General features: G+C 48.5%; 1 protein-coding gene across 6 annotated transcripts in view; it reads left to right on the top strand.

Moving 5' to 3' along the window:
• SERTAD2 (SERTA domain containing 2) overlaps positions 1–5,438 on the top strand; it is a 119,496-nt gene extending 114,058 nt beyond the window's left edge. For 5 of the 6 annotated variants that reach the window (XM_009237244.4, XM_063713220.1, XM_054545557.1 and 2 more), the window contains one exon: positions 185–5,438. In XM_009237244.4, the coding sequence (XP_009235519.1) occupies positions 189–1,133 (945 nt within the window). In that variant the 5' untranslated portion in view covers positions 185–188 and the 3' untranslated portion in view covers positions 1,134–5,438. 6 annotated transcript variants of the gene reach the window in all.
• Positions 5,439–12,712: the final 7,274 nt, after the last annotated feature.

The raw sequence follows: 12,712 nt of genomic DNA on the forward strand, positions 1-12,712 counted from the left end.
TCTAACTCTCTCTTATTGTAAAAGGTCTTCCTTCCTCCCACCCCTAATTAATCCACGTGTACTTGTAAATAACGCTGGGCAGGAAACTGAGGTCCAAGTCCTGCCCTGTAAATCAGTCTCTTTTTTTATGGTAGAAATCAGCTTTCATGTGATTAATGCCATTTCCTCTCTCTCCCCTCTGCAGATATATGTTGGGTAAAGGAGGAAAACGGAAGTTTGATGAGCATGAAGATGGGCTGGAAGGCAAAATCGTGTCTCCCTGTGACGGTCCATCCAAGGTGTCTTACACCTTACAGCGCCAGACTATCTTCAACATTTCCCTTATGAAACTCTATAACCACAGGCCCCTGACAGAGCCCAGCTTGCAAAAGACCGTTTTAATTAACAACATGTTGAGGCGGATCCAGGAGGAACTCAAACAGGAAGGCAGCCTGAGGCCCATGTTCACCCCCTCCTCCCAGCCCACCACCGAGCCCAGTGACAGCTACCGAGAGGCCCCGCCGGCCTTCAGCCACCTGGCGTCCCCGTCCTCTCACCCCTGCGACCTCGGAAGCACTACACCCCTGGAGGCCTGCCTCACCCCAGCCTCGCTGCTCGAGGACGACGATGACACGTTTTGCACCTCCCAGGCCATGCAGCCCACGGCTCCCACCAAACTGTCACCTCCAGCCCTCTCGCCAGAAAAGGACAGTTTCTCCTCTGCCTTGGACGAGATCGAGGAGCTCTGTCCCACATCTACCTCCACAGAGGCGGCCGCGGCTGCGACTGACAGTGTGAAAGGGACCTCCAGCGAGGCTGGCACCCAGAAACCCGACAGTCCTCAAGAGAGCCGTGCAGATGACTCGAAACTGATGGACTCTCTGCCTGGGAATTTTGAAATAACGACATCCACGGGTTTCCTGACAGACTTGACCCTGGATGACATCCTGTTTGCTGACATTGATACGTCCATGTATGATTTTGACCCCTGCACTTCCTCATCAGGGACAGCCTCAAAAATGGCCCCTGTGTCTGCCGACGACCTCCTCAAAACTCTGGCTCCTTACAGCAGTCAGCCTGTCGCCCCAAGTCAGCCTTTCAAAATGGACCTCACAGAGCTGGACCACATCATGGAGGTGCTTGTTGGGTCCTAAGACCCAGGGACCCAGCAACTGTGCCCACCCAGACAGACCCCAGAGCGTTCCCATAACCCTGACAGTTCTCCACACTGTGCATGCACCCTTGCTTGCCTTTTTCAGAGAAAAAGAAAATTTTACAACAGGATCACACTAGTTTTTGCTTTGAGCAGAGTTGGAGTGCCTTCATCCAAGTATGACCACTTTTAATACACTTTTTTGAGTGGTTCCTCAGAGACCTACTACCCTGGTATAGGAAAGAATCCATTCGAAGACAATGTTGCAATGTTGAATGACAAAAATAAACAGTTCAAGTGAAGCACAAGGATTAAGTTGGAAAAGCTGTAAATTGCATGTGCATATTTGTCTATTTTTTCTATAAGTTTTATTGCAAGAGGTAAAGAAGAAAACTATATATATATATCTTATTTAGATAATCTCAGTACCTTTTCTGGCATTTTCGCCCTGTATAGGTTGACTTGGCAATTCGGCCTTTTTAGAGGCATTAACTACTCCTTGTAAGTGTTGCATTTACATGGCTGTTTAGAAAACTGCTGCCCAAATTTATTTTATATTTTTGTACAGATTCTGCAGTTTATGATATTGTTTTTCTAAAAACAAATGCTGTTTATACATATGAGATAGCTATTTTGATAGGATTTGCTCACATAGTTCCTGCAAACTTCAGATGTACAAGTTGCACTTGTACTTTTATAGAGTTGTAATGTTTTATATGTGTATGGTGCAAGAGAAAATTGGATCAAATCAATCTGCAGTTGATGTCCCCAAATGCAAACACAGGCACACACATGCACACACACATACACACACACAGTGCTTTAAGAAAGGGCCAGGTGATATCACACCCAAATTTCACAAGCACTGACCCCCTGGCACCAACACCCGCCCGTACTGTGACTTCCAAAGCCAGAGCCACATGTGCTCATCAAACTTGCATTAAGCAGTTGGCGGGAGATGGCTGTGGAGCTGGGGGTTTAAGTGATGGTTCTCTTTTGCTCCCTCTTTTGAGGGTAAAGCTACCGTCTTTCTTAAGAGTGTATTTATGCCAAGTTTGCGCTTTTAATTGTTTTTATTTTGTTTTTTAATGAAAACCCAGATCTTTCCTTTTTGGCATAATTTTTATGATGACCTGAAATTTTACATCTGAACAAAATTTTATGAAAAGCAACCAACTTATTCATGGAACTCAGCCCTGTTGCAATGCTTAGGGCCCTTAAAGAAGAAAATCTCCCCAGAAGGCATCCATCATGTTGCTAAATTGTCTTCTGCAGCTTCCTTTCCCTAGAGCTTTCCCTGTGTTGCTAAGAGCTGAAAATGGCATCTTCGTGATCACCACAGTGAGCTTGGCTCACCTCGGCCGGCCCGGGATGCACTCTTACAACATGTGTGACTCTTGAACCTGGAGTTCATCACATTACGTCATAGCTTCCCATCTGGTTGCTTTCCTAAATCAGCTACTTTATACTTGTCAAGGCTGTTTTACCCCAAAACTCAGACAGGACTTTCTATGCATGTTTTCCCTCCTCCCCCCAATTCTCCCCCATCACCTTATCTCCCAGGACACACTTGAGAAGTAGCTTTTTATTCCTAGTGGTGTACATTTAATTTTAAAAAGTTTGCAATGTATCATGCTTGTTGCCGAAACTGTTTATGGCCTTCTTGTTTCAGTTTTTTCTTTTCTTCCAATGGTACTTTAGCTGTTGAGTGCAGGTTACAACCTATATTGTTATGCAGATGGCTTCTTTAGGAATAACTTTTATATTTATTTAAAAATTTTTAAATTATGGGATTTTGTTTTGTTGTTGTTGTTGTCTTTGTTGTTGGTCATTTGTCAATATTCAGTCACCAATTCTGCTCACTTCTTGCCATGGATAAAATTGGGTCTCTCTGGCTAATTAAAAAAGACAACTTTATAAAATGGCACTTTAAGCAAGCCATAGTTTTATTTTTGTAATGCACATGGCAAAGCAAAGATGTTTGTGATGAAGGAACTGCTCATCTAAGCAAAAGATTTGAGTATGATATGATAAAGGCTTTCTACATTCTAATTTACTTTTTCCCCCACTTGAATGTGTTTTAAAGGCTAATTATCAACTCAGTAGAGCAGTGAGAAACTGATCAAATTACACTTGTTCTCCTACAAGCAACCTCCACGCAGACACCTCGTACTGCTACAGGTGTGTCATTTCCTTTAATAGGACCAGGGACCATGTAACTGAGATGAGGGTTGTAGTAGATGCTTCCAGTGTCAGTGTGCCTGTTAATTTTAAGAGCTTCCCTTTCTTGCAGAGAACAAGTCTGCCCAGATTCCATGCTTTCTATAACTGGAGGACCTGGCAAACCTGCCGCATGTTGCACACATCTACCTACATACACATATACAATAGTATTGATGATTCTGAACAATAACAGGGTAAAACAGTTGGTTTGCCATTGTTAAAAACTGATTTACAGTAACTTACAACAACTGTACTTTTGTTGGATTAGCAAATCATGTGTTTAAACAAATCCCATATGTTGGGCAACAGTTCAAATAAGCACGGAGAAGTGTTGCCCAAACTTGGTTCTCTGACTCTCATGTATTTGTAAGGCTGGGCTTCAAAATCAAAACAAAAACCCCAACAACAGCAGGCAAATGCTTTTTAACTCTGACACCGTTGCCATAAATCCCTGATACTCAAAGTCTAACAAGAAAGACATGGAAAATTAGCAGACCATTTTCAGAAAGATCAAAATGATCTAGGGTTCTAATTGCTTTTGCATCCTATTCTTACAAAGTGATGTCCCAACAGGGAACAGTAGGAGCTGGAGTGGGATCTCCAAGTCCCAGTTTGAGTGTGGGGTGTGCTTCCAGCAGTGCCTTCCCTTTATGAAAGACATCACATGGCATCCAGGGCCAGGCAGGCAGCTTGAGGTGCCTTCACGAGAAAACTGAGCTGGGGCTGGGAGAGGACAGTTATTGACAGTGATGTGCAATGAAGTGACAAGATGAGAGCAGAATCGTAAGAGCTTTGAATTTGAAGTGAGTTTTTTTTTTTTCCCATAAGTTATTTATTCCTTTTTTCTGTGTAAATATATTTATTTTACTAAGGAGCGCTAACATCTGGATCGTAACATGTGCAGAATGTATGGTAGGAATGTATTCTCTTGTAGGAATGTAAATCTGTATTAAAAGGGGGTCCAAGCCAGGCCCCCAGGTCTTCTCATTGTATGCACAGTCCGCATTCATTTTTACTCTTCTCTAATATGGGTCTATTTGAAATATGCAAAAGGTATGAGGAATGTTTTAATACCTCCAAATTTTTAAGAAAAGCATCAAAGGGTTGATATTTTTTAAAGTTTTTTTAGTAGCACTTTCTCTGGATGACAGAAGGGGCAACCACATGGGCACCCTTGTTGATACCAAAGGGTGAGCAGTGGCCAGAGCCTCCTCTGCACCTCTCGAGTGTCTTTACCAGTTGAGCTTTTTATCGCCATAGCCCCTTGGAGTGCCCCAGCTGCCCTGAGGTCAATCAAGGAAAATTTCTTAATGAAATAAGCTCCAAAGAGCCAAAGTATCAACTTACAGATCGTTTTTAAAGCTTAAATTTATTAACCACCTTTGCGGTAAACAATGAATTATGAATACCGCAGGGCAGCCTTCTTAAATGACAAATGTAAAAAAAAAAATAAGAGACTCTACTTTGTGCAGCGATTGCTACTCTACTCTGTATGAATTGTCTTAATTTGAAAACCTTGCTGTTACAAATTGGACCTTTATACATTTTCTGAAAACAATGAAAAGAACATATTTAACCTTTTCTGGCTGTAAATGGTTACCTTCCTGTAACTGCCCCGCACCTGGAGGCATGGAGTTGTGTGCATCCTGCTTATGTACAATTGTTTTCAGTGTTTCTAAGAATGAGCCTGAATGGTTCTTGAAAATTAGCCAGGATCAAATGCTATTGCAGACAAAGCCAGTAAAAAGTTGGACTTCTTTTGGGGATAACAAGTTTTGGAAGAGAAATGCAGGCCATATGTGCGCATGACCGAGATTTTGAAAAAAGATGTACATAGTGACATGTTTGGTGCATGGTTTTTGAGGAGGGCTTTTGTCAAAAAGGAGGTATAACCTTTCCCCCACAGACCTGAGAGCTGTGCCTTTTCTATGCAATATTACAGACGTTACATCGGAACCCAGATGGCTGTATTCACATGTAGGTTTGGGCTGTAATCTAAACAATTGGACAGATTAAATGTACATGGAAATGAGCAGTCTTACTTTTGTAGTTTTATATTATACAATAAACAGTTAAAAGATGAGAGAGGTATGCTTGCAGTTTTCTTTCGATGGGAGCTCAACCAGCTTATTTGTGACAATTTGCTCACATTAAGCAAAGTCCAGCAAGAAAGAGCAGCAGGGGGGCCCTGAAGGAGTGGGTGCTGTTGGTCTTCCTGAACCCTCCTGGTCTCAGGAACCACCCTTGTCTCCTGGTTCTCCTCCTGCTTGTTGGACCCTTCTGGACCTCCTTTTTCTCACATCTGTGCCCCAGCTCTCTTTAAAACATTGTCTTTTCCAGGGTTTGGCCCATGACTGCACTTCACTGAGCCTCCATTCCTGCTGCCACTTGCTTTCCCAAGGCGATCTAATCCACTCAGGACTCTCAAAACTGGTCTCCAGCCCCTGCCTCTCTCCTGAGCTCCAAACTTCAGTATCTACCAAGATTTGCTCCCTCACACTCGGCGCGCCTAAAGAGCTCTCATTTCCCCTGGGGGCTGATGCTTCTGTGCGCTGGTTGTCTTCAGCACTCTGTTCCACGCTTGGCTCAGTTGCCTACCCTTGCAGCCTGTTCCACAGTCCCAGCCATGTCATTCCCTCTGCCACCACCTCTCCATCCTCACCATAGCGTCCCCAGCTGGGACCCTGCCTCCCTCCTTGCCTCTGACCGCCGTACCTGCTTCCTGACCAGTCTTCCTGCCGCGATCGTCTCTCTACCATCCCTAATGCTGGAGTTGACATTCTAAAATGCCAGTGGGTCACGTGGTGGTTGCACGTCCTCCAGGTGTACCCACTGATTATACCATCTGGACCCTGCCCCTGCTGTCTTCCAGTGGGGAGTGAGGGAGACCCTGTGCAACCTCCTTGGCCACTGGGCCGTCTTGGATGGAGTCACGGGATCTGGCCTCACCTGGCCTGGGCAGTTTTTTATTCTGGTGTGGTTGGGCCACCACACCACTGGTGAGGGAAAAGGGCTGGATGTGTGAGACCTGGGAAGTGAAGGTTCAGCTCAATCAGCAGTGGAATGTGGGGTGGGGCGTGAAGTGCTGGGGAGGTGTTAGGGGCTGAATCGTTTCCCCCAAAAAGATAGGTTTCAGTACCTCAGAATGTGACTTTAATTTGGAAGTGGGGTCTTTATAGAGGTAATTAGGTTAAAATGAGGTTATTAGTGTGGGCCCCAATTCAATGGCTAATGTCCTTGTAAAAAGATATTTGAACACATACATGCACACAGGGAGAAGGCCATGTGACAATGAAGGCAGAGACTTGGTTTGGATGTACAAAACAAGGAGTGCCAAAGATACCAGCAAACCACCAGAAGGCAGGAGAGAGGCGTGGGACGGACACTTTCTTACGGCCCTCAAAGCAACCAAGTCTGCTAGCACCTCAATCCTGGACTTCTAGCTCTAGAAAAATACATTTCTGTTGTCCCAGCCACCCAGTCTGGGACACTTTGTTTCAGCAGCCCTAGCACACTGATGCAGGGGCAGAAGAACAGGGCGAGCACTTTCCAGACACCCGGCGGAGATAAGCACCAGGCAAGTTCAGTAGAGTGGTTTGTATCTGGAATTAGGAGCATCTGCTATTAATTAATGATAAAACTTTGACAAATCATTCAATCTCTGTATTTATGAGGATGAGATAAAGCTGTGGCTCGCAGAGCTCTTTGAAAATGTTGACAGTACAATGAAAATGCAAATTATGAATGTCATATCTATCCTCATGCCTAGAGCTGTGCCCAGCATGTGGTAGGCACTCAAAATGTTTGTTGAATGAAAAAAAGAAAAAACAATCTTGTAGTTCACCTTTCTTTATAGAATGAGAGAAGCCCAGCACTCAACATCTTTCTTGTCTGGGTCCTAGGTTCACACCACCCTCGCCCTCAGGATGTGCTGCTTTGCCAGCACGCACCAGCAGCCTGCCTCCACGTGTCCTTGCTTGCACCTGCCCCTTCTGCTTGTGGAAATTCTGCCCGTCATTCCAAGGCCAAACTCAAATGCCTGTACATGAAACCTCTGCATGCCCGGAGTCAAAAGCAGCCTTTTCCTCTTCTGGGCTTTCCCAGGGCTCCATGCCTCTGCAAATGCACTTAGCAAGTCCTGCCGCGTCTTCGGATTAGCTGTGCAGTTTGTTGTCTCTACTCCCTGTATCCTTAAGAGCAGCAACCCTGTGTTGTTTATCTTTGACAGAGGTTGGCAGACTGCAGCTCACAGGCCAGATCCTGTCCACTGCCTGCTTTTGTAAGAAAAGTGTTGCTGGAACCTGGCCACGCTCGTGTATCTCTGTGTTGCCCTGTCTGCTGTCTTACTACGATGGCAGAGTTGAGTAGTTGCAAAAAGACCACATGGCCCTCAAAGTCTGAACTATTTGCTGTTTGGCCCTTTACAGAAAAAGTTTGCCAAATCCTGATCTTTGCAGCTCTCCCAATACTTAGAACAGCATCTGACCATAGATGGGATAGGCTCAGAGCTACATAGACTGGGGACACACACCCCTGGGAAGATGAATATGGTACAGGCGTCAGGGGAGTCCTAAGGGCGCAGAATGCTGGAGGTGGGGTTTCGAGGGCCAGACGGGGCAGAGTAGTCTGGAAAGTTACACAAGAGTGGACATATTCAGAGAGCTTAAGACTTGGGAGGGGCCATAGAGCTAGATCTTCCCACCGAAGGGGCCTTTTTGACACATGTGCAAACTGAGGCCCAGAGAGGGAAGGGGATTATTGTCTGGGGCAAAATAGTTTATAGCATCAGAGTTCAGTTTGGCTCTGCAACCAGATCTCCCAAGCTTGAATCCTGGCACCTACAATCTTGGGCAAGTTCTGAGCCTCTCTGTGCCTCAGCTTTCTTAGCTATAAAATGGGGGAAATAATTGAGCTTGTCTCAGGGCATGGTGGGGATCAAATGAGTCGACGTGAAGCACGCTTGAGCATTTCTAGGGCACTGGAAAGTCCACAAATGTTAGTACAGCTAACATGAGAGCAGACAAGGCTAAAATCCAGCTCTCCACTCTCAGCGTGGTGTTTTAGGTTAAGCCTCAAAGCACAACTGTGGTATCTTAATGCTGGAGGCATGTTTGCTGGGCAGAACCATGATTTCCTAGTACTATGCATGTTGTGGTGGCCGGCCACTTACAGAGAACACTGTGCTCCGTGCTTGCATGGCAATATGTGGTCCCAGAGTCCCTATTGCCTCTTCCGTCTTTGTTTTAATGCCCTTTTGTTCCCCTTGGAGAGGAATATTTGACTGAATCAGGAGTAATAGTTTCCAGGGTTACCACTTACTGAGCACTCACATGTGCCAGACACTGCTATATACTGGTATGTGTGATCTCATGAACTCTTTCCAGCGCTTTGAGCTTTATCTTACTACCCCCACTTTACAGAGGTGGCAGCCGGCTCAGAGAGGTTAAGCAACTTGCCAAAGGTCACACAGCTGGCAAGTGGTAGAGCTGGGATTGGGTCTCGAGCACATGTCTTGTCTTCAGCCTCGACGCTGAGCAAGGTGTTCGAATCCGATCGTTACCTCTATAACTTCCCTGACCTTGGACCCCTCTTCTTCATGGGGTGTGGATTTCTCCTGGCACGTGCACAGCATTGCCCTGAGGAACAAGAGGAGGAAGATCTCCTGCTGGGGCCAGCAGTAGACCAGGAGTTACGATAGCTCTCCAGGGCTGAATGCCCCCTCGCTTCTCTTGTGCTGGCTCTGTGTGACCTTGGGCCAGTCACTTCCCCTCTCTGGGACTCAGGAGCAAAAGACAGAAGCAGGACATACATGCCTTCTGCAAGCTCTGGACTATGCTTCTCCCTACAGCACACTGGAAGCATGCAGGTCTCCGCCAGCATCCCTGGACATGCCATCCAGGCCTCGAGGATTTTACAAAAGCTCTTGGGTGGGAGGCGAGCGCTGTTCTGTGGTGCCAGCCTTCGAGGCTTCTGGATAGTGCGGCCGTGTACATGATCCTGGAGGCACACATGCCCGCATTGTCCTTGGAACTGGAACTGGGAACCCCCACCACAGCAGGCTGGCTGCCCCAGCCCCACAGCCCGCCAGGCGGCCTCCCTCCCTCCCTCCCCTCTCAGGCAGGGCAGCCAAGCTGCCAGCTGCTAGCAAGGCCTATTGTTCAGCAGTGACAAGAAATGGCCGCAGAGCACAGCACCCTCCTGGAGAGAGGCTGGAGGCGGAAGGGGGAGGGTGGGGTGAGCTGGGAAAATGTCCCTGACACCGGCTTCCCTGGGGCGCTGGCCTGCGTGCCCAGGAGGAGTCAGGGACAAACACACCGCTTGTGCGGGGTCTGTCCCCTCCTTCCTTAGGGCCTCACAGACTTCTTTTTCATTTGTCTTCTCGGGACGTGATGATGGGTGGAAGTGTGTGGCCGTGTTCTCGTGGGTCAATGCAGGGAGTCAGGCCTCCTCTAGAAAAAGATTTATGGTCACTTACTTCCCAGCTGATGGCCTGCAAGTAGTGCCAGGTGGCCAAGTGCATTTGAAAGAGGCTGCTCCTGTCAGTCCAGCCCATGCTCTGAGTGGAATGCACTCCCTGGGCCTGGAGAGGCTCCTGTGGAGCTGAGGAGCCTGATGTTTGTGGGTAGCTTTGTGGCATCTGAGCGCCTCACACACATTCGCTTTCTTTTTTTTTTTTTTTTTTTTTTTTGAGACGAAGTCTCGCTCTGTAACCCAGGCTGGAGTGCAGTGGTGTGATCTCGGCTCACTGCAACCTCCGCCTCCCAGGTCCTGGTTCAAGCAATTCTCCTGCCTCAGCCTCCCGAGTAGCTGGGATTACAGGCATGCACCACCACGCCCAGCTAATTTTTGTATTTTTAGTAGAGACGGGGTTTTACCATGTTGGCCAAGCTGGTCTTGAACTCTTGACCTCGTGATCCGCCCACCTCAGCCTCCCAAAGTGCTAGGATTACAGGCTTGAGCCACCGTGCCTGGCCCATTCGCTTTCTTTGATTCTCATGGCAGTTCTGGAGGAGGTGGCAGGGGAGGGAGGCTCTGCAGACGTGGGGACACTGAGGAGCAGAGGGCATGGGCCACTGAGTACAGGAGTGGCACAGACAGAAGAGCAGGTCCCAGACCCAGGCCCCTCCCTTTATCACCCTCAGGTGGTGGCTTTTGGGCTTAGAAAAAACGGCCAGAGATTTACAAAAAAATCAAGATCTATAAGTGAGCCATGGAGCCAGAAGTCACATATTCCCCTGGGGCTTTGTAACAGGGGCAGGGTGGGAACTGAAACCACTCTGAGCTTTGATTCTGTCCTTTCTGTCCCTGAGACCCCCTCTCCTCCCGCTGCCCCAAACACACACACACTCAGCCATAGTGGAGGGGGCAGAAGTGATGCAGCTACGGGTGGCCACTGCCTTTCTCAAACATTCCATCTAAGAGTTAGGCACTTCCTGTGTTTCTTCTGCTTTTTTTTTTTTTGAGACAGGGTCTCATTCTGTCACCTGATGGCACGATCATAGCTCACTGTAGCCTCTAACTCCTGACCTCAGCCATCCTCCCACCTCAGCCTCCCAAAGTGCTAGGACTACAGGCATGAACCACAGCACCCAACCAGCACTTGTGTTAATCCAGCTCTGAGACAAACCCTGGGTCCCCTTCCAACCAGACTCTGCCTCTAAGCCTTGCCAATGCAGAAATTCTACAGCCCCCATGCTCACTGGCATACATGCTGTCTCCCCACAACCGCCCCATCCTCTCTTTCCTTCCTCTCTCCCTGTCTCCCAGTCTCTCTCCCACTCCTGCCCTCCATCTCTGACTCTGTGTCTCTGGCTCTTACTCCCATCCTCTCCCGTGCAGTGTCTGTCTCTGTCTCTCTTCTGCATTATTACTTGAAAGCAAGCTTTGCTGTCGCAGAGCAGCTGAGTCTGACCTTGGGACCTGGATCACACGGCCGGCCCCCTGCCCTCTTGAGGTCTGGGTTTTCTGGGTCTGACGTGCTGGGCTCCAACTTCTGGGCTTTGAGGCAGGTCTGGTGGGGCTGGGTGGCTCCAGGGCTCAGGTTTATTGAGGTCTGGGGTCCTCAGAGTCACCACAAGAGGGCCCCAGGACCCTTTGGGATGGAGGGGGGTGTCCAGGGCCTCAGTACTGCCCCGAGTACCTGGCTTCCCCATCTGGGGCTGCCTAGCTTGCAGGCTATGAGATCACTAGGGTTAGAAGTTTTCTATCTCTGTTTTCTGAGTTGCCCAAGAAGCTCTGATTGGACCGTGTCCTGCATGCATGGAAGGAGATTCTAGGCAGAGAGGCTGCCTGGGCTGGCTGAACCATTGGGGTGCTGGGCCCTTGGGAAGGTGGGCTCTGAGGAGGCATCCACTGCCTGAGAGGAGGATGGAAGCCGGTGGTACCAGCAGGGGTGGACAACAGAGTCCGTTTTTTGTTTTTTGTTTTTTTTAAAGAAATGGGATCTCACTGCATTGCCCCGTCTGATCTTGACCTGCTGAACTCAAGCATTGCTTCTGCCTCAGCCTCTTGAGTCGCTGGGATTATAGGCGCCCTCCACTGCACCTCCACTGTCCCTTCTGCCCAGCTGGAAGGCAGCAGAGTCTTCAGTCATTTGTTCTAAGTGGTCTGTAAACAGACTGTGTGGCATGGGCAGGGGCTGCTTGGGGCCCCAAGTGAAGGCTGGGAGCCTGTGGTCAGGGAGATGGGGCTGGGGAGACCACCTGTGGAAAGCTCTTTGCCTTTACAGAAAGTGTGGGTGCTGGGCTGGGCCTTCTCTGGTCTCCCTTTCACAGATCCAAAAAGGAAAACCAAGGCCCTGAAAGGTGAGGCAAATTGTGCAAGGCAGCTGGAACCTGGGAGCTGGGGTCTGAGTGTGCCTGTGGGACTCTGCTCTGCCCTGCTGGACACATTTCCCCGCTGTCCGGGGGACCCGGGCCTCACTGTGGGTTATCGTGGAGATGCCACTATGCAGAAGGCTTAGACATGATCCTTGGCTTTCTCAAGGCTGGCCCAGAGGGGAATCAGGAACCAGGAATACTCTCTGGTCCCCAAACCCTAGTAGTCTGCTATTGTGGCCTGCCAGGCCCCTCAGCTTGGCTACAGGGAAGACAAGATGGTTAAGAGAGGATCTTTGGAAGAGAAAAGGGCTCACTCACACCCACTGAGGCCTATCCCCATGGGCCAAAACAGGCCAAAGGATAGAAAGAACTTGTCTGACGGCCGGTAGCCGCAGGAAGACTGGCTGGGGAGGCTGTGGGTCAGGAGACCTGTGGCCTATTAGCTCATTTGCCGCTGCGCCCATCACAGCAGATGCACCACCACTTACCTAACTCATAATGCCCTTGGAGCCATTCTTGCCTTTCCCCTTTCCCACCC

The sequence above is a fragment of the Pongo abelii genome, chromosome 12 (assembly GCF_028885655.2).
Source record: "Pongo abelii isolate AG06213 chromosome 12, NHGRI_mPonAbe1-v2.0_pri, whole genome shotgun sequence".
Taxonomy (NCBI): Eukaryota; Metazoa; Chordata; class Mammalia; order Primates; family Hominidae; genus Pongo; species Pongo abelii.